This window comes from Hippichthys cyanospilos, chromosome 8 (genome assembly GCF_059441005.1).
Source record: "Hippichthys cyanospilos isolate Australia breed blue-spotted pipefish chromosome 8, RoL_Hcya_1.0, whole genome shotgun sequence".
Lineage (NCBI taxonomy): Eukaryota > Metazoa > Chordata > Actinopteri > Syngnathiformes > Syngnathidae > Hippichthys > Hippichthys cyanospilos.
The window spans coordinates 13,593,093-13,620,357 of record NC_142376.1 but is presented as its reverse complement, the minus strand read 5'-3'; the positions used below and the strand labels follow the sequence as shown (position 1 = coordinate 13,620,357).

Below are 27,265 nucleotides of genomic sequence, written 5' to 3'. Positions count from 1 at the left end.
TTCTCATTAGCTCAAATATTGAAAACCAGCTACTGCACCCAAAGCCAGGGTGCTTTAAATAATGTATGGGGTCACCAGTTTGAGAAGCTAACAGATCAAATGAGTGATTCAATAGGGAAGGCTGTTTTTAAAACAAGTTCATACTTCCCAATTAGCTCTGGCTGCTGTTTGTTTTAAGTGGTCCAGTTTCTTCACCTCCCATTTGCAATACACAAAGGAACCTCATAATGTCAAATAACGGTTGACCACTAGTTTGTGCTATTTTAATTGGAAGTCCCCCTCCCAGGAAATAGTCAACATTGAATTAATCCACCACCCAAGTGTTTATTACTTTGCCAGTAAGCACCTTCAGATATGCAATATTTTTTGTGATATATCAGGCAACTTGCGAGTCATATTTTTTCCCAAAACATTAGTCATATCATGAGATTATGCCATTCAAAGGAACTGACCAGAGATGTCAGTGCCTTTAAGCCATGTTTGCATCCTGATAGACCTGATGGACGTTTTTGTGAATCCTTTAGTCATCTGGTTTGTGAAGCAATAGTTTTAGCTGCAGTTGCTGTTCTTGCCAATCCACCCACTACAACAACTGACCTGGGATCAGACAATAAGACTCACAAGAGGAATGACATTGCAAAATCACCACTTCAGCAACGAGTGAAAAAAAAACAAAACAAACTTTTCTATTTTATTTCTGCAGCGCAGGTTAATTAAAGACCTGCTCAAGCTGACTTATAAACAGAACACACACTTACTTAACTGGTCCAATGACTTAGTAACGGCATGATGCAAACCCTGTTCTCGCAGAAGAAGGGCAGTACTTTATCAAAAGGTCACATAGAAAAGACACGTGTCATTATTTGAACAGTTATTTTCACATTAGTTGGATTCCCTCATTGTTTGCTCAAGTTTTGTAATAGACTCCTCGAATACGAAGAAGACTCAAATAAAAGAAAGGCATACAACATCACAAATTAGAATGCACCAGCCAATTGAAAAATATATACTCTTGTAATCCATTTTTTTTCCCGCACCATCGGAAAGATACACAATCAACTGAATCCACGGGAGGAAAGCGCTTCAACAATGTCTCTGGATGTAAATTGCGACATGGCAGAACTGCAGATGCTGGCTAAACGTCCTGTGTGCGCATCAGGATTAAGTGTGTGTTCAGATGATTGTGCACATGAGCTAAAAAGTGTAAAACATTGTGCCCCGCCAGCATCTTGAGGGTCCTGCGAAGCATTTTTGTCACGTGTGCTCGCATGTTGTCACCTCGGGCAGCGGCGTCTGGTCCTGGATAACCGCTTGAGGAGGGGTGGGGTTTGGGCGGGCATGGGCCAGTGAGTTTTTCTGCAGCTCAACCCCAAACGCAGGAGGGGCACTCTGTAACTGTCTCCTGTACTGGACAAAGCTGCAGGTCTTTATGATGATAGCTAGTATGTTTTTTCCTATTAGGATACCGGACACCCTGGCATCCCTGTACAAAAGCATGTTGCCACCACGGATAAAGAGCGTGATGATGTTTATAGTCACCAGGCTGAGGATTGGGTACAGGAGCATCTTGTGGGGCACGATGTTGATACCTTGCATGCTGATCTCACTTAAAGACACACAGGGCAGCACGAGGAGGAGGATGTAGCAGTAAAAAAACATCAAACCCTCCGCCCACAGAGGGAGGCCCTTCTTCTGGGGCTCCCACAGGTTGGCCTGAATGTCCAAAATGTCAAGCAGGTCCACCACCACCCAGAAGAGACGATTGCGAATCTCCTCCCTCTTCTTGAAGGCACGCACATACTCCATGTGGTCAATAGCCACCAGCACCACAAAGAGCACTGGAATGCAGATGGAGAGCAGCAGTGTTAGTGCCTTCCTGGCAAGAGCGTCTAGGCTCTTTCTGTCTGCCTTATAGTTCTGATACACAAAGTAGACCTTGATCTCCAGCACAAAGATGTAGAGGAACCAAAGGATCATGGCATACCCTCGCTTGGCTGTGCGCACCTCAGCCCCCACCCACACGGCCACATAGCGCAGGACAATCAGAAAGCAGATGTCTCCCACCATCACCATGATGCAGATGCCAATCTTGCGGGGGCCGTGGTTCTGCTCCACCAGGTAAGCATCAATCAGCGCCATGCTGCTCATGATGAGGATGGTGGACAGGCACACATGTGGCTTGTTGGTGGGAGGTGGAGGTACCATCCTTGCTCAGTTGAGGGGTGGAGGAGACGTTTCCTGAAGAGGAGTTTGTCCAGTGATTAGATTTTTGTAGTCCTTCCCAAAATTTGTTGTGTCCTTTTTTTCGTGGATTCTGGCAAAAACAAATCAACTCAGTCACTATTTGCTAGCGTCCAAGCCAACTAATTGCCAGGTAGACAGATCCCTTCATTTATTTTGCGATACTCAAATAGTGTGCTAGCAAATGAATGACTGCCAGCATGTCTCTCCAGAGGAGCCCTCATTAAATACAATGCTACACTCAAACAAATTACTTACTTGTCCTATTATTAAGGACAAAACATTACATTGCAGATTCACTTTCAACATCTGTGTTTGCCTAATCTTAAGAGATAAAGATTCAGCTCAGTCCTCACTTGAGTCCCCCTTTGTACTTTATCTTAATGACTGGTGCGCAGTCATCCATGAGACTGTGCAGAGAGATCACAAAGCCCATCTGTAATCCACAGGAAAAGAAAGACAAAAGCCGCACAGGATCCTCTTCCACTCTGACAGATGTAAATCCACCACTTATAGATTTTGCTTTGCTTTTTTTTCAAAGGGCAGTCCCAAAATATTGCTGTTGTAATCCACTTACACTTCAGACTGCATCAGCAGGAGGCATCTTAATGGTCGCAATCTCAGCCACTGAGGAGAATGGAGGTTATTTATATGTTGTGCTTGTTGAGCGTGCAAAAACCCAGAAAGTTATTCGGCGTGGAAAGAGCTTTGCGGTAAGTCTTGAATTGACATTTTTCTCTCTCTCGCTCTCTCTCTCTCTCTTTCTTAAGGAGTGTTCCTTTCCAACGTCGAGCGTCTATGAAGTCCAAAGTAATAATGTCAATCTTCTTTTTCTTACCTAGCCTTTTGATGCTTTCGGAGGAAAAAAATGCAGCAGTCTTTTTCCAGTCAGTTGTGTCGTGCAGAATTGATCAATCTCAGCTGTCAGTGTAAAAGGATGTCCCAAGCCCCCTTTGCAAGATCCTGCAACCTTTTCACTCTCTTGTCCGGCTTCTATGCCGTGCCAGGGACACAGGGATCAACAGCGACAGTGTTTGATTCACCCTCTGCACGCTTTCCAAGCCCCGGCGGTCACTTTGATACTCCAAAACCTTTGCCCGTTTCCCTGAGCACTTTCCAGCTCTTTCCGCAAAGTCGCAGATGCTCCCTGGTGTACGCTCCTGAGGGTTTTCTCTCTCTCGTATTACCCTCCTCTCCCCTCTCCCTCCTCTGCACAAGTAAAGGCACTTGCTCTGTGGAGGTGATGCTTGGCACACCACAGCTGCAGAGAGAGAGAGAGAGCATGAGAGGGAGAGAGAGAGCGAGGGAGAGAGAGAGAGGCAGAGAGAGAGAGAGAGAGAGAGAGATTTCCATGGGGTGATGAAATGCAAGGGGAGGGAGGACTTTTGCAGCTTAGCTGAATGCACAACTTCTCAGTCTCGCTTTTTTTTCAGTCCCCCTTTCGTATCTGTCTTTTTTTTTTTCCACATTGTGTCTAGTGTTGGTATCCCATTTTCCCAGGCTGTTTCTCGTTTGAGTCTCACAAAAAGCGCCGATAACCTCCTTCAGTGAGCAGCTGATTAAGGCGCTGTGCATTTTTGCTGGTTGCAGGAGTAGAGAATGAGAAGTGATACAAAAAGGGGGTAATGAGTGAGAAGAGATCCTTTCCAAAAGAAATAAAGAAATGTGTTTTCTCAGCTAACTGCAATCAAGTGAGGCATGTAGGGAATTACGCAAAGGGCCAGCCAAGATTTGTTCATTTGGCACAGAGATTTCTGATTGATCTGGTGAAAGAGGCATGCAGAGGATGCTGAAAAGAAAGTAGATTACGGGAGTGTAAGAATGTGGAAAGATCCAGTTGTGGTGAGAGTATTAGAAATGATTAAAAAAAAAAATAACTTATTGAACTGACTAATACGATTTTGTGATAGGAGGTGGCTCAAAAGGTGCTATATCTGGACAAAAGGTTTGTGACATTCCTTTTTTTCATCTTTGACTTTGGGCTGGATTCCTTTAGTTACATTGGCACCTAATTATATAGAAAAGAAAATGATATGCTTCCAGATTTTCTTAAGACTTTTTGTTTTCCGGTGCACAAAGGGCATAAAAAACTCTAACTTCAATCCCTTCCATCACTTTGTTGTAACTGTAATTGAGAGACGATCCCGCTCCAAAATTACTTACCTTAAAGAACTGAACATAACATAGCCCATTCTGGGATGCTGGTTGACAAAGCTGTTTTCCTCTTATGCAAGTGAAAATTAGCCAGAAGACCGTTGTTAGCTTATTGGTGTTATGGTATAGATGTCTCGTGAGGCATTCATTCTGCTATACAGTATGTGTAGCCTACACATCATTAATCTTTGGAGATCATTGCGGAGGGTTTTTTTGCCATGTCTCTGTTTACAGTTGAATTTTCCTTGGTTCAGTGCATGGGCAAGCTGTGGTGGGCGATGCCTGTGGCGAAGCACCTGTCGTGGATTGCAACCAGTGGCGTTTTAGGAGCAACCATGGCAAAGTGCTGCTTGTCAGACTATTCTCTTGCATACAGTAGTAACTTGATGTGCTTAGTAGCAATCTTCTCTGTGTCTGGATTTTCTGTATTTTTAAGTTCTGGTTTCTGAAGCATTCTGGATAAGCACTTTTCATACGTGAGCAGAAATAATGCCCGATCGAAATCACAACACAAGGACAATGCCATGTTGCAAATGAATGTGATTTCCACTTCTTAATTTCTACCTTCAATAAAACACACTATATACATGTCACTCACCTCACTCCTTGCTCCAAAGCTGTGGCTCTGTGCTGTGTTTTTGTTTATCTCTGATTTTGTGTATTTCTCTGAAGTTCTGAATAAGTCTACATACAAACTTTGTCATTTTTTTCAGTTGACACAGAAAATAACCTAAATACTCCACGGATAAATAAATGTGTTCAAAGTTACGCTCACTTAACAATTGACAACGTGATGTCAATGTTCTTGCTATGGCGTGAAAGTGGTATTGCAGCATATAAGTTCTTTCCTGGACTTGAAAGTCCCCTTGTGGATAGAGCATGCATGAAACATAAACCTCATTCCGATGTCTCAATTATGGGAACCTGGTCATATTTATACAATAAAACCAAACATTTTGGTAGGAAAAGGGGTATTCCAGGGGTCTTTTTTTGGAAATGTGAATATGAGCTTATTGCGGGATATGCACATTTATGTGGTCTTGTTGTCAGGTTCAGGCAACCTACAACATTTAATAAACGACACACAAGAAGGACAAGATTCTTGCATTAGATTATTTTTGCTCAAGAGAACGGACAGAGAGGTGTAGTTACAGTCTCTTACCACTCCAACCGCGCATCCTGTTAAGCCCTCTTATATTCATTAGAGTTGCCCTAGTTACAAAACATCACCTCTCTAAAGGTTTTGGGGAAAGCGCACACGGCGGTGATGGGGCAATCAACATGCCATAGTCGTGTGTGTGTGCGTGCGTGTGTGTGTGTGTTATACTATTAGGTATCAGTTCATACAGTGGCTACTATATTCTTCTCCAAGAACATAACAGCCATCCACAGATCACGAGGTCACGATGTCTCCCTTCTTTTTGTGCCCGCTGCTTCGAAAGACAACTTGTTCATAATTCAAACAAGGCTAAACTGCTGATTAAATGCTTAAAAATACAATTTAAGTCAAAATGGGATAACCCATGTACATTTATTCTAAAAATATTGGCAATATTTGTATTTTGAATGGATTATTGATGGCATGTCATTACAGTCATTGTGTCATTGTGTGCTTGGAAGGTGAGCCTCTTCATATCAGCACACAACTGACTGTACAAATGTGTTCTTTTCTTACTTTGATTAAGGGTTTGATTTGTTGTCGCTTTCTCCATATTATATTGAGTAGCCAAAATCACAAAAATACAAAAAGACGAGGAAAATAATCATCCAGGTTTATATTCATCTGAAGAGTTATGCATTCTGCTGAAGTCTCATGTGACCATGCATGATGACGTTTTGACTTGAAGGACTGGTCGTTTTTTTATCTCTTCTGTTTCGAGCCTTAACTGTATTTCATTTGAGTGAATGGAGGACAAAAATCCACAGATCACCTTCAAAATATTGTGTAATGTCTTTCCATTAGAGTGGCTTGTGCTGTAGCTGCAGAGTGGAGAGGAACTCCCAAAAGTGGTAATAATGATAACAAATGATCTATTTTGTCCACATTGTTGTGCACGGGCTGTGCAATGTGAGGCTGTCGTGAAAATATTTTGACCTTCTGGCATGTTATAACATTTGGGGTTGATATGAGTGTCCTAAAATGCCTTGGGCAATCGAGGTTGTTTCACTCTGCAATGCAGAATGATAACACAACGAGTGTGGTTTTGCCAGCTGGGCCAATTAGTGATAATCCCTCCTCAGAGAAACCAAACTGCTTTCATTATGACAGCATGAAGTCGTTTACTACTCGCTTCATGAATTGCACTATCTGAGAGGTCACAAGTATTGCTTTTCTATCGAGTCTGGTGACACACTTGATCAGCCTGTGACTTAACATCATCGCAAACAGAAGATGCAGATGTTTAGTTCGACAGATGATCACCATGTTTGTGCTAACAGCCGACAGCTGCCATCATGGATGTCAGTTTCTTCTATCCGTGTGCCTTTATCATCAGAGCACGTGGTGGCCTCATGCCTAAGAAACTAGGACAAGCTAAACGATTTGCTATTTTCATTTTTTTATTCTGTCTTTACTGAGTCATGGCATACACGGAGTTGACTGATCAAACTAGGATTCTTGCCATTATATATTTTGGTTTTGGAAGACCAGTGACAGGCGCTAGTGATGCGCTGCGGTTCAAATGTTAAAATTCTAAGCGTTAGAAAAGGGCGGGGAGTGTTCTGAGGGCAAGAAAAATGTAGTCTAATGAATGATAACAGGTCAGCCCAGTCAATAACAAGAATTTGTCCTTGAGCCAAACATGTAACTGCTTCTCGTTCTACCATGTACACATAGTCACTTCAGCTAACGGCATCAGTTTAATGTCTAAATTGTAAATTTAAATGACTGGCTAGCTTGTCGGCACCACAGGGGAACTATACTTGTCATTATAATAGTTGGACTCCCGTAACAGCAGTATGGGAGATTGATACGCTACCGCCAAACTCCACATTTGTTATTCCTTTCACATTGCGCCTTGTAATCTATAATTTATGTCTTCATTTACATGCCTTTTGTGATTTACAATGGAGGCCAACACAATGTTAACCTGTCCATTAAAAAAGGCAGTTAACCTGAGCATGAAAGCAAAGTCTCATCTCCAAAATATCTTAATATTTGCACACTGCGAATGTGCTTTTTTTTTTTTTTTTTACCTTTCTTTACTCTGTCTGTGAAGGGTAAATCAAAGGCAACTCGTCTTTTCAAAAGAAACTCCTCTTTGGGTCAAAATAGTCATATTGCAAGTAAAAGGCATAATCTTGAGAGGGCAACACTCTCTAAAGTCTTGAACGTGAATTGAAGTAATTCTTGTTTGGGGAAGTCTTATTTCAGGCTATAAGGCACAGTTAAAATTCTTAATTTTCTCAAAAACCGACAGTGCACCTGATCAAGTGTGTCTTATGTATGGCCATAGGATTGAAGTTGACTTTTGCTGGACTGGTTTGTTTCCCTTAATAATTAGTAATGCCCCTTATAATCCAGTGTGCCATATATAGACACCCCCCCCCCCCCCCCCCTTAAAAAAAAAGGCCTGTTGATTGAGATGATCTTTATAATCTGGTGATTTAATAAAAAATTTAAATCCTGTAGATTGATCATCTTTATATTAACAAAACATGCTCACCAATCCTGTCATAACAATACAGGCCCAATAGTTTAAATGATGTCTTTACCAAACATGTTTTGTGTGTGACCACTACATAGACTCCCAGAACACAGTTATGGTAAACAGAAAATCTCTATTAATCCTGTGAGAGAATTTTAAGTACAAGTTTACTGGTATTTAGCTTAATGTGTGCTGGGAAAATATATTGAATGCTTGAAAATTCGTCCTATCATTTCTATAAGAAGCCCCAGCATCAATTAATATTCGTAAGCTCTTTCATTTAGTACTATATTGCAGCCTCCATGATATGATATGCTTTGAATCATGAGCTTTTCCTTTCTTTCTTTATATCTTACTCATTCTAATACCATTGACCTTGACTTTCCAAAAATCAACACAGGAGGTACAATTAGATTTTCCTGTTCTGAAATGACACCTTGTTAAAATTTAGATTCAAGACAGAATCTCCTGTCAATGTCTACCTTCTCTCTTTTATTCCCCATCAAAGAAAAGATTCGGCAAGCATCTGCTTTAGTCGTATGGCTTTCCAGTTCTTTAAGATAAAAATTAAGACATAAGGACACACGGGCAAGGAACAACAAAGATGGCTGCAAAGAGCCGGGTAAAGAATCTCCAGGCTGAAATATCCAAACCACAAGTACTTGAATGACCGACCACATTTTGCATTGTATTAGCATCAAGCGAGGAGGGCTGTGGTTGTTGTGGTTGTTTCAAACAAACAAAATGTAATTTGTATTATATTGGGTTGGACAGCAAACCTTAACCGGATGTGGAAATAACAAGCTAAAGGTTTTTGTTATGAGCATTATGTTTTTCAGTGTGTAATTAACTTCTGCTTGTTGTGAACTTGAAGTGAGTTGAGATTATATTGTGCTCATACAACGCTCATATATTAGATTTTGCTTGTAAATTGTAATAAAATTGACTGAATGATGGCTCATGTTCTAAAAATCGGATAGTTTTGTTTTTTAAATCAAAGCACTTCACTTACATCCCAATGTTTTTTTTCCTAATCTATTATGGCAAAATACAGTATATATATATATATATATATATATATATATATATATATATATATATATATATATATATATATATATATATATATATATATATATATATATATATTTTTTTTTTTTTTATGTTGCCATCCATATACTAGTGGGATTTACTGTGAATGTGACCGTCTTCTTAATTCTAGTTCCATTTAAAATTTAAATCTTGAGGTCCTCCAGCAGAGTTCGAGCTAGAGAGAGATAGTTTATAGGAAAGGTGAATATATAAATCACCAAGAAGTTGTTGATTCAACCATCTGAAAAGATCCCAATTCAAAATCCTCACCGACATACTTGTGATGTACAAATCTGTATTACAAGATGGCCGATTTCAGACAAATAAAATTTAGTAGTTGTACCTATTCCCATCCAGCTCTCTCAAGCCTTTTACTGTCCTTGGCTAATGGACAGGGACACTATATCATCTGTGTAGAGCTCAGCAAACAACAAAATAAATAGACAATAAAATAGAAGCCACTTTCCCTACAACATAAAGCATCCACAAAAGACAGACAGAGGACGCAAAGTAAGCACTCCGTCCAACAGGAATGCTGTCAGCTGTAGCTGCTCCTGGTGGCTTTCCAGTTATCATAAACACCTTCTATTCAATCCCCTTAGCTCTTAAGTGTGGTATTTGCCTTTCTGCAAATATTTGAGCGCGGTACTTCAACCCAATACCATTTTCAAAATATGGCTGGCAATTCAAATATGCCAGTCAAGTCTTCAATATCTTGAACTCTAAAATTATGTTTGTAAGGTATCCCGACTTTTACTAATAGATTTCACGTGTGGTTCTGCTTTTAGATTTTTTTTTTTCCTCCACTTATAAGTGGTGTTTTCTTCACACTGCATATTTTCTTAATTTCTTCATTGGAATATATATATTTTTTCTATTAAATCAAGTAATGTTCATGAACCAAACAGATCCAACATTTAATGTCCCGTGAAGATTCTTCATGTACATATTTGTAACATAATTGAGGAAGAAGTTAATGTACCCCTTAAGGGATGGTGGGCGTTTGTCATGTTTATACAGTAAGTATTCTCTACAAAGGAATCCTTTTTGTGTTTTTCAATCTTTCCTTTAACGGAATTTCCTTGTGGGAAACAACGGTACATGTCCTGCAACATTCAACTATGTTAACAAAATACAGTACATGTGTAACAACACAAGCAATAAAATTCAAAAATACATTGTCCAAAACCTATCTATTGAACAAAAACTGTAGTATTTAGAACATGCAAAAATGCAAAAATATGCTCCATAAGATGTACTGTTTCTAAAATAATGCCAATACAGTACAGTGCGGTACTTAACTTCAGTGTTGTATGCTGTACTTTATTTTTAATGTTGAGTTTTGACCGAAAAAAAATAGTCTATTTTGAATTGTTGTGTTGGCTTCATTTCTTGCTTTATGAAGCTTGCCTGCATATCACACTTGTGTTGCTAATTGCAAGTAACTGTCCCGGTGATCATCTCTGATGTCTGGTGATTCTTGTGCGTCGAGCCACAGGCAATTTCCTCTGAGAAAGTAAATTGCCAGAATACTAAGCAAGAATGAATTAATTGTTGTTCAAACTCTTGTTGATTTGAGTCTTTCCGACTCTGAGCGTTTTCTGCTTCGCTCAATCAGACGCATTTCACGGTCACTCCTCCACAGTCATTTCCGTTCTTTTTCTTATGGATGCCATTATCTACACGACGTAAATGAATAACATTAAAATTGTAATAACAGCCAAACTCATAACAATAAATAGTGACTTACATGTTTTGGATCCAATTATATTAGATTTAAAAAAGGAAAAGTGGATACTTCTCCGTTATATAGAGCGGGAACTTCCTGTGTTTGAGTTAAAGTGGTCCTCCAAATAGCTTTAGGGTTCCGGATACCGAAAGTTCCTTTGCAAGGAATCGATCGTAGATAGTTTTTTTTTTTTTTTTTTTTACGGGGTTCGGGAATTTCCGTTTGACAGATGTCCATAGTAGATGTCATTTGAAATGTTTTCAAATGATTCAATCTTTTTTTGCGGGAATCGATCATAAATGTAATATAATCATAGAAAATTGAATGCATACGTTTTTGTTTTTTTTTCCCGGGGTTAGGGAATTTCCGTTTGACAGAGGTTCGTAGATGGGAATACTTACAAGTGCAACTAAAAAAATTTTCAAATGATTCAAACACTTTTTCAATCATTATTTTTTGGTGGTAGATGAGAAAAGGGCTCATTGTTTGATTATGTAACACAGTTGCAGTTACAGTTTTTTGTCAGAGGGCCGGGATGACCGTGATAAAATACATTTTGGGTGTATTTGTCACACTTCCAACTAGTTTTGAAATCAGAAAGAGGGTGAGGTTGAAAAGCGCTTGCTTTTTCCCCCAAACAATTTCAAATTGACTTACAAATGTGATATTTTGACCTGAAACTTGAATTGGAATGGGCGTTTCGCGGGCCAAGTAAAATGATGTGGCGGGCCGGATCTGGCCCCTGGGCCTTCAGTTTGACACCTGTGATGTAACATCATCACATAAGTGCCCTTGCCATCATTCTGAATTACAAACACGATAGGTGGATTTATGAGAGTTCAGTTTGATCTCACGAATTCATCTTCGCAACCTTCAGGTAAATGTGATTGGACTATTTGGTGACTTTGAGGATAATGATGACGATACTTTTTCCAGAGCGGTCCTACCAGAGCAATGGTTTCTTCTGATCCAGATATCGTGTCACGATATTGAGACAAGGAAACAATTACACGTAAAATGACTCACACAATTTCAAAGTTGCCCAAAAGTCTGGCTTGTCCTCAACAGTTACATTGGTCAAATTCAAAGTTCAGTGATCTGGCATTTTATAACAGGGATGTGTCCAAAATAGACATGACATTCTGCTGCTTCTCACCTGTCCCTTTCACACATATATCGATATGGTTCTTTGAGTGAATCCACCGCAGGCCAATCTTTATAACAGTATACCCCGAACCTGCCCTTCAACATGTATACAGTGACTTGAGTCATTAAACATTATTTTTGCTACAACGGGTTTTGTGTTAAGGTAGCACGGATCAACAACCATTTGTCAAAGTGAAAAGAGACCAGCTGTGAGGGGGTGAGGGTTCGGGTAAGAAACTCATGATTGACATGTTCGCTTCTGCTATTCAGTTCAACAGTCCAACTGCATGCACTGTAACCCACCATTGACAAAGATGTACCCAGCTTTCATATTTTAAGGTGAAATGTCTTCCAGAAACAAAAGTATGTCCATTTGCCTCAATTATTTGAAAGCTGAAAAGCAACACAAAGATTTACGCTTGTTTTTCTCTTTCCACCTGTTTGCATTTGTCATCCATCCCTCGAGCTGTGCTGTGCAAGTGTCATGCAGTGTCATGTCGGAACCATTGATCAATTCTCTACTGAAGGGTCTGATTTATAACATCATTCTTCTTTTTATTTTCCAGCAGTGGATGTCCTGTGGCAGTCTTGGTACTCTGACATATGGTCAAGTGACTCGCGTGTGTCTGTGGAGATGTTGCCATGTGTGTGGTGTGCTGTCTCAGGTCCTCCTCACTCACTATAAGAGCAGTAAGGCTAAAACTGAACATATCCAAACATATGAAAGAAAAGTTAGATTAGGCAGAGCCAGATAGATAGATAGATAGATAGATAGATAGATAGATAGATAGATAGATAGATAGATAGATAGATAGATAGATAGATAGATAGATAGATAGATAGATAGATAGATAGATAGATAGATAGATAGATAGATAGATAGATAGATAGATAGATAGATAGATAGATAGATAGATAGATAGATAGATAGATAGATAGATAGATAGATAGATAGATAGATAGATAGATAGATAGATAGATAGATAGATAGATAGATAGATAGATAGATAGATAGATAGATAGATAGATAGATAGATAGATAGATAGATAGATAGATAGATAGATAGATAGATAGATAGATAGATAGATAGATAGATAGATAGATAGATAGATAGATAGATAGATAGATAGATAGATAGATAGATAGATAGATAGATAGATAGATAGATAGATAGATAGATAGATAGATAGATAGATAGATAGATAGATAGATAGATAGATAGATAGATAGATAGATAGATAGATAGATAGATAGATAGATAGATAGATAGATAGATAGATAGATAGATAGATAGATAGATAGATAGATAGATAGATAGATAGATAGATAGATAGATAGATAGATAGATAGATAGATAGATAGATTGAGTTAGGCTTTTGTTTTTCTCTCTATGTATCTGCACTCAGATTGCCTCTATGGAGTATTTATAGTACTTGAATATCCTACAGACAATTTAATCAAATATCGAGTATTCGGATGTTTGTTTTTTTGTTTTTCTTTGCCTGCTGAGAAACAATTATAAACACAGAAGACATATAACACATATCCAGGTGAATAACAGATACATTTTTATAAACGTTTGATTGTTACTTTTTTTCATATATCATTTAACTAAAACTGTGCTTCGAAGCACACTACTGTTCTCCACTAAAAACAATGAATTTAGACAAATCTCTCTTCTTAAATTTTGGTCCAAGAAACAATTTTGCTGGCAGAAACTGCAGATAAGTCAGCATGGTTTGTTAAAATGTCATCAGTACAAACGGCATCTATGCCCAGCTGTCAGCAGCAAAATGCCCAGCGATTAAACTCTTATCACACCAGCCCATATGGAGTACTCAAGGACAGCTACCTAGCGGCTAATTTATGCTAGGTACAACTCCGGCCCGAGCCACCGGTAAACACTGGCAACACGTTCTATATGTCAATGTCAGCAATTAAACTGTTTAGTAGCTCCCTAAATTTGCAATTGAATGTGATTTCAAAACAAATTTGTGTTGTTTGTATCGGTAGACGAGAGCAACCACTGCAGTAGAAACACTAGTCAAGTTGTTACTCCAGCAACACATTGCCGGGAACAACTTCAAAATAAAATTTACCAAGGTAGGACCTTTCTCTATTGTTGCTGAGAGAGTGAGAAGTACAAAATACATAAATTATCCCAGGAATTACAATTTATATTTGTTCTCTTTATTTTCACTAGAGACATAAAAGCGAAGCAAGAAATGAAGTTCCAGTGTCACTACATCCCAAAATCAAAACTGAGAAATTCCTCATTGATGTTCAGCAGCCAGAAATTCATTGTCAGCAAAATGTGAAAAAGATTGTGGAAGAATCGAGAATTTACATCACCAAAGACAATTTGTACATGAAGCATAACTGTGAAAATGGGACACATAAATCACATTAGCTGTAACACCCTGCCATCGATTACCGACAGGAAAACAAATGGGGACGTTAAGGCTTCCCATCTTAAACAATCCCATAAGGCTTCTAACCACCAATTGGGAAACATGAAATAGATGAGCTAAAGGTGCTCCCGTGGGGCTATAAGTTCCAACAAGGAGATGGACTGCCCTCTGCTCTTGTCAGACTTGCAGGCAGCACATGGTGGATTTCAGTCTCTGTGACTGACACTGTATATGTCTATGTGATTGGGTTTTTCAATATTTACATGTTGGCAGATTTATCCAGATTTATTAAAGCACGAAAAAACTGTAATTTTGATGCCACAATCACAGAAAAGATTGAACCTTTTTCAGGTAGAGAAGTTGTAAAACTGCCAAAGATTGCAGCAAAACCCTACTCAAAGGAAAACATGAAAAGTTTCAAGTCTGCATTACAATTAGTCTTACATGGCAGATGTGTAACTTGCTATTGTTCACAGCAAAACCAAGTGAGACAGAGTGCCTAATTAGTACTCATGAGTACAGATTGTCTTTAATATAATGTATCAAATTGTTCACAGTCAACACGGTATCCTCTGAAAAATAGCTTTCATGTGCAAAATAAAATACAGGCAGATGTCAGCCGAAACAAAAGCATCTATACTAATTAACCTTTTAAAATGATGTCAGATGTTTTTAACTAGAATAATTCTTGTTATGTTTATCACTTTGCCATATCATACAGTAGCTACTTGTGTGTGCGCGTGTGTGTGCGTGTGTGTGTGTGTATGTGTTCCATATGTAAACAAGCACATCAAATTAATTTCTATTTCCCTTGCAGAGTTGTCTACGATACGACCCAGTCCACATGCCATGTCATGACGCCATATATGAAAGAATGCAATCTTATCAAACAAAAATTTGAGAGAATGTTGATATGATTGTATTCTGCTATCTCATTTATATCAATAACTCACAAAATCCCCTCTGAGCAAGACATATGGATCAAACACAAGAGCTGTTTTGACAGTAAAATATGTTGTGAACCTACAGTAGCTTGAGTGAAGCTTGCTCCTTTATGGTCACCATCATCATCATCATCATTTATAAGTTCCTTCTGTGTACTTTGATGCTGCATGTTCTTTCTCATGATCATTTTCACATCACAAGACCAAAGACAATAAATGGCCATTTTCTATGTCACGTCTCCCAAATTGCTACAATCTCACCTAGCATTTTGCAAACATTTTATAATTTATTTTAGTGTTGCACAGGTTTAGAATTTAGTCTCTGGCGTCTTTTGACAGCACATTAAGTCTTGGCTATTTAGAAGGGGAAGAAATGATTCCTCGGAGAGATATGCTTAATACACATGACGAGTTGAGATCAGGAGTATTAGAAAGTGGTTGATTTAAAAGCAATGTGCCACATGGGCACCATCCAGTCTTTGAAAGACAGAATTTTGGCTGCACTGTTAGGAATTCTCTCAAAGAATGTATAACATGCATTTTGACTGATATTCTCACAGTAAAAATGAAAAAAAAAAAAAAAAGATATGACAATGAAACTGTTTATTCATTGGTGAGTAAATTTCCAAATTGAAAAGGTTTAAAAAAAAAAAAAAATTCCCATCCCTGAATAATCTTGTGAAACAGGTAAACACAAAGCAAAGAAAGCACAAAAGAAAACCGTGAAAATAAAAGATCAGTTCCTGTTCTTTAGTCGAAATTTAAATTCCAATTTCGGCTATTGAGCTCTGTGAGTCTCCTGCACTTCAATTTGTGGGACTTTGTGCCTGAATATTATGAGTACTTTACTGATGTGATATGAGTGTCTGCAGTGTCAAAATGGTAGCACCCTTTATTGAGAGAAAATTCCAAGATAGCAATAATATTTTGATGAAGTGATTAGGCTGCACATTTTCCTGAGAGGCTTTTTGTTAACCTGTCTGCTCTGTGCTCCACTCACAAGATTCGGCACTAATGGATTCGGTATAGCCACTTAAATAAACTCAATGGTACAAACTACATAGTGTATAAATAAAATGAGGTGTCTCCATGGATCTCTGTCTGGTCAGTGTTAACAATGAAGATAAAGAACGTAGTGTTTTCCCAGCAAACTAGTGCATTCTTTCAGGCCCTGTGTAATGCACTAATTTGTTTACAGCCTTCTTAGATTTGGCCTCATTGATAAATTTTCTGTTTATGCAAGGCTCTGCGTGGTTGTCTGGGGTTGAGTCAATCGAATTTGGCGCGATGATGTGGCCATTTGCCCATTTAGACGTATTTGAATATAAATGCACCGTATTAATCAAAGTGTCAACATCCTAAATTAGAAATTGCTGAAAAGATGTACCTATAATCCTCTAAACGAGTGAGCCATGTCATATGTTACTCCCCTAGGACCTGCATAGGTGTGTGGTCTGATAGTGTTGAACTCGGTTATACTAATTTCTTGAGTTTATTTATTGGTTAAGACTTTTTTTTTCCAGAAAAATATGTAATTCCTGATAAAACAACATGTTTGTAGACTCTTGGTAGAAATTCAAGTTACACGCTTTAGTTTGGGAGCAAAGCACATTAACAGCATGTGCCATCGCCAGAGACAGGGCTTTGCAAACAGCTGCACTAACGTTGAACCATGAATGACAGGAGCTATTAATCACTCAGTGTACCTGTGATGGGTTTGTATAATCATCGAAGCTTAGGCAAATATAATTCTAAAATCTGTGGCCGGTAAAAGCTGCTGCGGCAGTTGAGGATGGTTTGCATGGTTGTAATTGAGAGTGTTAATTAAAGTGAATCTCCTCTTTAGAAGTTGAAGGGTTGTTAGAATGTAATCAAGTAATGAAAAATGAGTCCCTAAAATTAGAATTGCATATTTAATTAATTTAACTAACTGTGAGAATTAGCAAGGGTAGCAACAGAAAAAAAAGAGTGTAGTTCATATAACAGGAAAATATAGTAGTGTTTTCTGTTTCAGGTGCATAGACTCCGTAAAAACATCCACATTAATTGCCCTACCCTTGCCTTACTGGTGCTGTGTTATATTTTTGTAGTGAATCCCAAGGTGTAATTAAGTTGCTGCGAATGGCTGGTGACCAGTCCAGGCTGTCCAGGATGAGATCCACCTCATCTGTGACCCAAATGAGGAGAAGTTGTAGCTGAAATGAAAAGATGAAAGTACAAAATGAATGTAAATATATACATGACTATGTTGCATAATTCTTCAGGTGATGTTTTGAAGTACAGGGGAGCCACGTATCATCCTAATACCCCTGAGGTCTTAAAATTGCTAAGTTGACCTACCTTTTACATAGCCACTCATTCCACACATCAGTGTCCTTTTTGTTACCCTCACAGGGTGTAGATCTTACCTATGTCACACAATATAGATCGATCCAGAATCCTATGTAGGATTGTAATGGTCATATTCCGTTTTATACTGCTATTGTTCTCTCTTTTCTCCCTGTTCATCCACTCTCAACTCTTGCTCTGTCAGACTGCACTTTCCAATCAACATCCATCACAATATTAATAACCACAGAAGGAGTATATCAAACTCCCCTGTTGCAGACAAAAATTGTTTCAGCAACTAAGGGTACACAGATCCTCCATTTTGCATGATCAAGCAGCTAGGACAGGTTTAATAAAAACTGAACGTTACCTAATTATCCAAGATGTTTATTAAATAAAAAGGGTGACAAAATAAGGGACTAACTGTGATCACTTCATTATAGTCATCATTGAAGATTTTCTTTTCATCGAACCTTAACTCTCTAAATACATGCTTTCCCTATGATGATTGACTATGATGATAATCTCACCCTGGACTGGACAATGACTGGGATGTCACAGCTTATGACACTGTGTTTGTCATAAGCTCCTGTCGTTGTTGGGAGGGCAGAAAGAAGACAAAAGGGGAGAGCATGTCCAAGTTGTCGATCCAATGAATAGTGAATTTGATTTAAAAAAAAAAAAAAACGTCTCAGTGGCAACTTTGATGAAGGTTGAGTGATATGCATATTTGTATGGAGCTTGTTTACTACAGCAGCAGATAGAGTTTGGCCTACCACATGCAAAGCACCTAGCTAAGAGTGCAGCCATGGGGACCAATAGCAACAAAGACACTAATGTAGCGAGCGAAAGCATAGCTCTTTGCCAAACTCAACATGAAATCACTCCATGTTTGACCAAGTCAGATGGATTATGTATTATTTCATGTCATTTTTTTAATTATTTGGCAAGTGACACAAATAGCACCATTCTTCCCAGCACTCCCAGCGTCATGAGTTTCAAATACTACAGGATGTAAATTGTTACACAGTAATAGCTTCTTTTGATAAACAATAAATGATTTAATCCACTTTTTTGTTGTTGTTGTACACCCATTTTTTGATCCACCAGAATAAAAACAATATATCTAAATGGGTAAAAAATATGGCTCAGAGATTTTTGGGTGGGTTGAAAAGATTAATTAGATCATTCATTAATCCCTCATATTTTAAAAATCTTTGAAAGCACTATTAAATAAATATTTTTAAATATTTCCTTTTGTCGAACGTCCCGAGGTTTAAACGGGCAAGTCGGTGTGATTGTCATCTGTCAGCTCAAATGGTGCACCATGAATTCTGAGTACCTAAAAGAACTGATGCAGCTACTAGATGAAATATCTGTTTCAGTCTGATGATGAAACACAAATTGTTTGTGTTGTCGCTGCTTTTTAAAATACGAGAGTGGAAATTTAAAGAGTACATCAGACGAGAGAGTGATGTTGTCTTCCTGGTATGAGGCCTTCCAAAGTTGCCGAGATAAAAACACCACACACTGCAGTGCTTTGCCACCAAAACTCATTAAACAGAAAAAGATTGAAGCTACTGAGAGGACTGGATAGAGTGCTTTAATATAAATGCAAGAATGGAGAACTGGAATATAAATGAATAAAGACATTTGTGACATTTCAAAAAACCTTGCACACTTTTCCTTGTAATTAAAATAAATGGTGTGATGGAACTGGTAAGTTCATCTATCAAATACCAATACTACTGTCAGTGGCAGTCTTGTTTGGTGCCATACTGAGCTAAACCCACGTGGACACATATAGCAAGCTGGGTAATTAAAGTCATCATAGCAATTTTGAAAAGAAACCTATAATATTCCATTACCAATCTATATGAGTGTCTTGAGCTTTTATTTTGTTGAGAATCTCTTCAACTAGATGTTTGTATTGCTAGCCATGCATAAAGAAATGTGTTAGCAGGGCAATTTGAAAACCTCCTTTACGCCTTGCAAGTCAAGAGAAGGGGAGATTATAAATTGGGATCGCTTCACATTTGTAGTTGATAATGCTAAAAGGTGATGCTGAAAGCACTCAGCACTCTTCATAAAAAACATTCCCCTTCTTCAGGAATCTTTTCAATGCTTAAAAGAACTTCCTTTCAGCCTCATTTCATCAGGGAAAATGAATTCTGACTTTGAGCTCACAGTGGAGTATTTTCAGAAATGCTTAAGCGATGTCCTCAATTCAAAATTCCCTCGGACACTTTTCTCCCTACTGACCCGTATATGGTGCTTTTACTTGAATCAACTACCTCGAAGGGAAGTAATGTTTCCTCTCAGCCATGCAGGGCAGACACTGAAGCCCTTTTGGCAGACTCCCCAGCTTTCGCATCATGTTTTCAATGACCAAAACGGTGAAAAGTCCAAATAGAACGCTTCATTCCTTGCCATTCTCCTGCCTCTTAGACTGGGAGCAAAGTTGTGTGTGCCTCTACTGCAATGAATGACAGAAACAAGGAAAGCACTTTTTTTATTGCTCTTGCTTCTCTTTCTATTCCACAAGTGATACGATTCAGTGCCTCTTCCCTAATTGACCACTTATCGATGTAAACGAGCGTCCTCGTGTTACCTGAGATGCAGTGTAGCGCCCAAAAAAACTCGCACTCCAAAGTAGAGATAACCCTTTTCTATTCTTCTACATGTGTATTAAATCATCTTTAGAGAGATTCTAGCAGCGCAACATTTCTCACATCTCTCAGTAGATAGGTAAGGAACACCATTATAAGCTGTGCTTGCACGGTAATAACCTTTTAGTTTACACAATTAATTATTAACTCAAATGTTTCCCATGACAAGATGAGCTAAAATCACACAGCCCTGCTTAAGAACATTTAAATTTATCAAGAGTACTTACTTTTAGACCGTGTTAAAATGTACTCCATGTGAGATGCTCTTAATCTTACAAGACGACTACACTAGTATTCTCTGGTTAAGCCTGAGATTGGCTTTAACAAGTGAAATAAATATATAGTGCTGGCAGTGGCGTAGCTGCTACCAATGCTCACTGACTATAAATGCACTTTAAGGCAGGTTAAATCGGGTGAACAGAAAGTTCAAGGCAAGGACATGAGGGCAGATTCGACATTGTATATCAGTTTATTGGTTCTCCTGAATTCAGATTACCTGGAAGGTTTGCATTCACGTGAGCACAATCTCTAATCTCATTTAGAAAGGTGAACAGTTTATCACAGACTCATGCATAAGCAATTAGATGAAACATAATGACTTAAACATCAGCAAGTCTACTCAAGGGTAATTAATCAAGTTGTTTCAATGTGCAGGAGTCGCATCTTAAGTTTTAAGTAAGATTTTCAGATTCATGTTAAAGCTGCAATTAAAAAAAAAAAAAACAGTGAAGAGGTATTCAGCGTGAAAGCACTGTGTGTGTTCTCCTCCTTCAGGGTGTGCAGCACTCTCAGCCTCTTTGACTGCAGCTCTCGTTTTCGTACAAACATGTCAGCCGGCGCTGAATCAATTTCTCCAGCGGCGGCTTAGGTCCGTTTACATTTTTCAATTCATTTATACTCATTATCTGGAAATAGCCGGAGGCAGAAGCAATCTTAGCATCTGTATTATTGAGCCCTCAAAATCATTTCTCGTGCGCTGTTTTGGTTTTGCATCGAAGTCATCAGCAGTCAGGAGAATTCTTTCTAGCAAACGTGGAATAATGGCTTGTAGGGAATCATTGATTGATTATTTTGACAGTTGTGGGTATTATAAAAAGTGTATTCTTTTCTGACTTGATTTTATATATATATATATATATATATATATATATATATATATATATATATATATATATATATATATATATATATATATTTTTATAAAAGAATGCTTTGGGGTACACTGGCTGAAAACCAACGAATCGATACAGAAATGCAATAGTCAGTTTGGGGCAAATAAAATGCCCCCACACTTCATCAAATGATATTAAATCACTTTCTTTCAATGAGATGCATTTTTAAGTGTTAGGGTTAGGGTTTGTGACTGAATATGCTTCGGTATGACTGTGAGTATGTAACACAAACGCAACACAGCAGTCTATCTCTAACCTACACCAATAAATAAATAATAATGAATGAACTCTGACTTTGAAGTCAATATGTGCTGTAAGTAACCTCAAAATATAAACCCGGGCCCTCATGTTTGATGCAAATATGCACCCAAGGGGCATTAAGCAGGTAGAGATGACATCAGAGCAATCTGCATGGATGATTCACATTAATGCTATGACACCAATGCCACATCAATGCATCTCTCAAGGGAAAATCTTGGATTTGAATTTATAATAGTGCTCAGCCTCAATAAGAATACTGATTATAAAACACTTTGCAATTAGTATCTTAACGCATTCATCAAATCGATGATGACATTCTTTTTAAAGAAAAATAATATAGAATTTTGTTTTATGCTGTCATCTATCCTTCTATTCCTTCCTTCCATTTGGTTGACCTGCAAAATTCACCAAGATACCTCAACATGAACCAAAATATGATTGAAGCACCGTTAAGTGAAAAGAGAAGAGAACACTTTCGAACAAACAGCAGCTGCCTCACGCGCCTATTCCCAAGGTGTCACTGACAAAAGTCCTCCATAAAGATGAAAGCAACTAATAAAGAGGTCTTATCTGTGATACAGTGTGCACAATGTGAGAAATCTTGATGATATTTTCACCTGCCTGTAATGCGAGTTGTTGTCCTTTGTGTGTCATTGTTGAACAGACTTGTAATTATATTCAATCCCTGCAACAAAATGATAATGTTATGATTTGACTGGCAATATTAGACTGGTATTTATTTGGCTTGTCATGTGAGATGACATCGTTTTTCATGACACTTTGAGTTGATGCAGTGCTTCTCAATTCATTTTTGCAAAGCATCCCAAGGAAAGAGAAAACATTCCACTCGTGCGCTGCAGTGATGATAAATGAGCTCATTATCGATGAAAATTGCATAAGTATACCTAAAATTGTGTCTTTATTAACAATATCTACTTCCCCAAATGTTAACTTTACTATTTAGATGGGATTTACACAGCATACAGCTTATTCCGAATCTGAAAAAAAAGCTTAAAGTACATCAAAGTGCCTAAAATAAAAATAAAAATAAAAAAAATGCAATCCTTATTTAAACTAGAAACATTTTTGAACGACTGAACCATTTAATGCTGAATATATGGAACATTAACGCAAATATCTTATGAATATAGTATAGGGTGTCACGTTCTGCCTGGGTTTTATTCTGTTGTGGGTATTAGTATAGTATTCTAGAGGCCGATGGTCGCCCTTCCCTGAAAGTTTAGTTTAGTTTAGTTCTCGTTTTTTGATATTTTGCCCAATTTTTGTATATTTTTGTCCCTTGCCTCGTTTGTTGGTTAAAACCTCAATTTTGAGCACATCCCTTCCTGGCTTCCTTGCACGGACAAACGTATGGTACTTGTCAAAATCCAATCAAAATCATGACATACATGGGTAACGTAATCACACAACTAGACAATTTCTTAATTTCTATCCTCCATAGGTGCATTTCCATTACTCTCAGATTTACGCAAAATGCAAGTTGCGCAAAAAGTAAACTGATATCATGAGGTGACATGCCAAAATGAAAGTATTTTGCAGTGAATGAATTTTTTTTTTGTTTGTTTTTCACTAGTCCTGTGACTTACCTCTCACATGCATTTGAAGTTAAATGACTAGTATCCCTTTTATCCTTGGATTCACAGTGGTTGCAGAACATGAACTAAAAAAAATAAGTATTCCTACCGAGACTGAGGTTTTATAAACAACTCTGTGCATTGTAAGCATTGTGTGCCTGTCTGCCCGCTCGCTCCTTCTCTTCCCATTTGTCAGGTCATCCAGAGCACAAATTCGAAAAGAAAAGGAATGCTTAAATTTGTATTTTTCCTTAGTTTGGTGTCCACTCACCTGGTTTGGTTCAAGGATTGAACTTGCTTAGCTGCCGGCTTCTTCGTACCTTTTCTGCGAGGAGGCATGTGCAGGCACAATGCATGCTGTGTATATGCTTACGCCTCAGAAGCAAAATATTCCATGGAAACACCTACAGGTCGAAATTGTATTTGATTGGAATCATAGAAATATCGCTTTTATTCAGCAAAAAACTGTAATGAAATCACAACTAATAAATCTCCCATCAGTTGTCTGTTTCTTCCTCACAACACTTCCTCATTTTTACTATAGAGACAGAAAATAACTTGAAGACGCCATGGCAAAATCAATGTATTCGAGTTATTTATTGAGCGGCTTCACTTCTCTAATAAGTGACATCGACATGCATCCACGAATTTCCTGTAGTCAAAATAGCAAGATGTTTTGTAGTACACAACTCAGCGTTCCCTTTGAAGGAGGTAAACAGATCACATTTATCCATCCATCAACTCAAATATTTGGTTTGGAGAAGGGGTAACACAGGGGTCTAGTTTTTGCGTTTGATTACATTGCCGTTCAAAACTTCAATATGGCCAATTTAGGAGTTGTGAAAGTGGTCGGGATTGTATGTCAAGGTATTTAAATATTATAGAAAGCAGACATCTATATTCGTCTGTGCGGCAATTTATTAAATGCATAAGTACAGAAAAAGCCATTCATCACACATATGGATTCCTCCTGAGTTGATTCTAAGTTTATCGTTTGCCTTTTCACTTTGTTCATGAGTGCAGCCAGCATTCCCTCCTTGCTTGATAGGATGGCATTTTCACTTGCATCTAACGCTATTTGTTGTCCTTTGCGTGTCATTGGTTAATGAATTTTGGGATGATAGGCAATCCCAACCTGCTTCCATGCACTTGGGTCCATTTTTGCCACCACACCACCAAACTTCTCAATACCTGACGAAATGTCACGTAAAATGGGCCTGTTAATGAAACAAAGGTTTTGTAATGATTATAATTTGACTCTGGACCAGATTAATTTATTTTATTATGTTAATTTATCCTGTACATGATGATGGTGTTGGCTTTTTTGCACTGTAATTTTAATGCTATCACTTTAAAGCCCTGGAAAAAAAAAGTCATAAATGAAGACTTTAAATAGATTTTAAAAGGTGTTGTGAGACGTGTGCGTTTTATTAAAACAATTCCTCGTTGAAAAGTTGTATTTGAAAGAATAAAAGTTTGTGACTGTTGCCCCAAATTGTGTTTTTGTCACACTTCTGCGAGATAATTGCTTGGACCATCTCTTCACAGAAACTGGCAGTGGCCACCGTCTCCCTCTTTGCAGGATCATGTAATGCCTGTGTATGAGTTTATTGTGTTGCTACTCCATTAAGGCAGAATCACTTACTGAACAGCAGATGGGATAGAAATGTGTGGAAAGTGAAGTGATGGTTTTGGTTATTAGTTCACACAGAAGCTGGAGATAGTTTGATGTCCTGATAATGATTAGAAAATGTTCTGAACAAGTAAGCATTTGTTCAACAACCCTGATGACAAAGAACATACAACAAAAGACATGTTTTTTTTATGATTTGTTTTTCTTTTTGCTGCTTGTGCTCCTGTTACCCGACTTACACAGTGGTTCCACTATGCCAGGCTTATGTGCCAACTCTTATAGCCTCCGCCTAAGGCTGGTATTTTTTGCAACTTTCTTCATCTGTACCATAGCCAGATCCACTTTTCCTCTCCATGCAGTTCTGTCTGCTGCAATCCATCTTTGCTTGGTCTTCTCTTGTGCCCCCGGACTCCATTTCCTGAAACTCAACTTATCCTACTCGGCACAGCCAGCCTCACTCTCCTCACCTGCCTATATTTATTTTCGATGCATTCCAACACCCACGCTTTCTCTTCAGATACTGCATTTAGTTTATTTCCATTTTCAAATGAAATCTGGAGTTTGGCTAGTTGTTTTTTTTTTTTTTCTTTAAATGCCGAGGGAAATTAACTAAAAAAGGTTAATACTGATCAAATTAATATTATTGGATTGCGGTGGAACCTGGAGGCAAATTGTAGCTTTGAATTAATATACTATGGAACCTTATCATGGTTTAGCTCTTAGCTTCATTGAATCATATTTTAATTCGATTTTTCTCATTAAATAAAAATACTTTTAATACAGTCTAACACCCCACAGAAAACACCATCATTTTCTATTTTGCATCTTAATACAGGCTTAAAAAACTGGTTTTGGGTTGTAAAATACAATATAGAAATACATATGTGAACAAAATGTTATTATTGCATGTTGGTAAAAGTCACAAGGGTATAAAACTGGGGATGAGTCAAGTCAACTGAATTAATTCATATAGCCCTTAGTCACAAATCAGTCTCAAAGTGGTAAATAAATGGCTTTTAAAAGAAGTAGCAACAGAAATTCACTTCTACCTCAAATTCTAGGATGCAATACAAAAATAAACCAAGTGGCAACATGTGCCTTAAAAAACATTGAAGTCAGGGGAGTTTTACATCTTGATACCGCTGTAACCAGTTACAGGCTTCATCCTATTGATTGTTTATAAAACTACCCTAGTTTTACTAGCAAATTGGTGTACATATTATTTATGTCCAGCTCTTCACAGCAATGTTACATGTTGTGCCTTGTCCATTGGTCTTAAAGGTAACTTCGTTAATGTGGGTATAAAATGCAATCGCATATGTTCATTTCCCTGTTTATGGTGAGACTCCTGCATCAAGACTTTGCACAAGCTCAGCAGTGAAGAAAATGTTCATGTTCCATTGTTGTGTTTAGAAGAGACATTGCAGAACTACCACTGAGATGAGAGACTGCTGCCAACAGTGAGTTTCTCCAAAGCCATCCTGCGTATGCATCCGCATAAATTCCAATTCAATACTGATGCATGCCTACTTGGACAGACTGACGCACTTGGCTACATGCATAGTCTGAAAAATAATTTCTTCTGCAGCTCTCTCTCTCTCTAATTCTTTCTCTACTTGCTAATGATGCTGCAATCAAAAGAATACTAAAAGTCAAAGTATGAGTTTGTCCGATCCACAAGCCTTCTGACTATGCATATAAATCCACTGTGTATCAACTTGTCTTTATTAGTATCACGGGTAGGCTAAAGCTTTTAACTGGTCACCAAGGAAGAAAACACTCCTTTACACGTTTCACTCATGGACAGTTAAGAGACTCTGGTTCGGTAGAAAATGCATTGGTGGAAATAGCTGTTATAACACTACTTGGCTTAGCTCCATAATTTTGATCTCACTGTATTCACGCATCACTGCCATAGGTAGTCTGTTATCTGGAATGGGGCTCTTTGTGAAACCTGACAAGAGACAGGGCATAGACAGTATTCACAGTAGAATGCTGAATTTTGTGTTCATGCTGGATGTGGAAAATTGAAGTGATTTGTGAAGATGCCTAGTATAATGTAATATCAGTTTACATGTGTAGATACGACTGACCCAATACTGTGTCGTTTTGCGCATGACAACCCCAAAAATTGGCTTGTTTTGGATAAAACAACTCAGAAAGTTGGGTCATTTAGGTTGTTTTTTTTTACCAAAATGCATTTTGTGCGTAAACAAGCGTTACTGTACATTAGATGCTAACA

General features: G+C 38.1%; 1 protein-coding gene across 1 annotated transcript; it reads right to left on the bottom strand.

Moving 5' to 3' along the window:
* Positions 1–304: 304 nt before the first annotated feature.
* Positions 305–3,430, bottom strand: LOC148420238 (transmembrane protein 121). The gene has a single exon (XM_088421597.1). The coding sequence runs from the start codon at positions 2,203–2,205 to the stop codon at positions 1,255–1,257; it is 951 nt and encodes a 316-aa protein (XP_088277723.1). The 5' UTR covers positions 2,206–3,430; the 3' UTR covers positions 305–1,254.
* Between the last annotated feature and the right edge of the window lie 23,835 nt (positions 3,431–27,265).

Excerpts from the sequence above, each read along its gene's own strand:
- LOC148420238 (XM_088421597.1), bottom strand. The coding sequence starts at position 2,205 with ATGGTACCTCCACCTCCCACCAACAAGCCACATGTGTGCCTGTCCACC.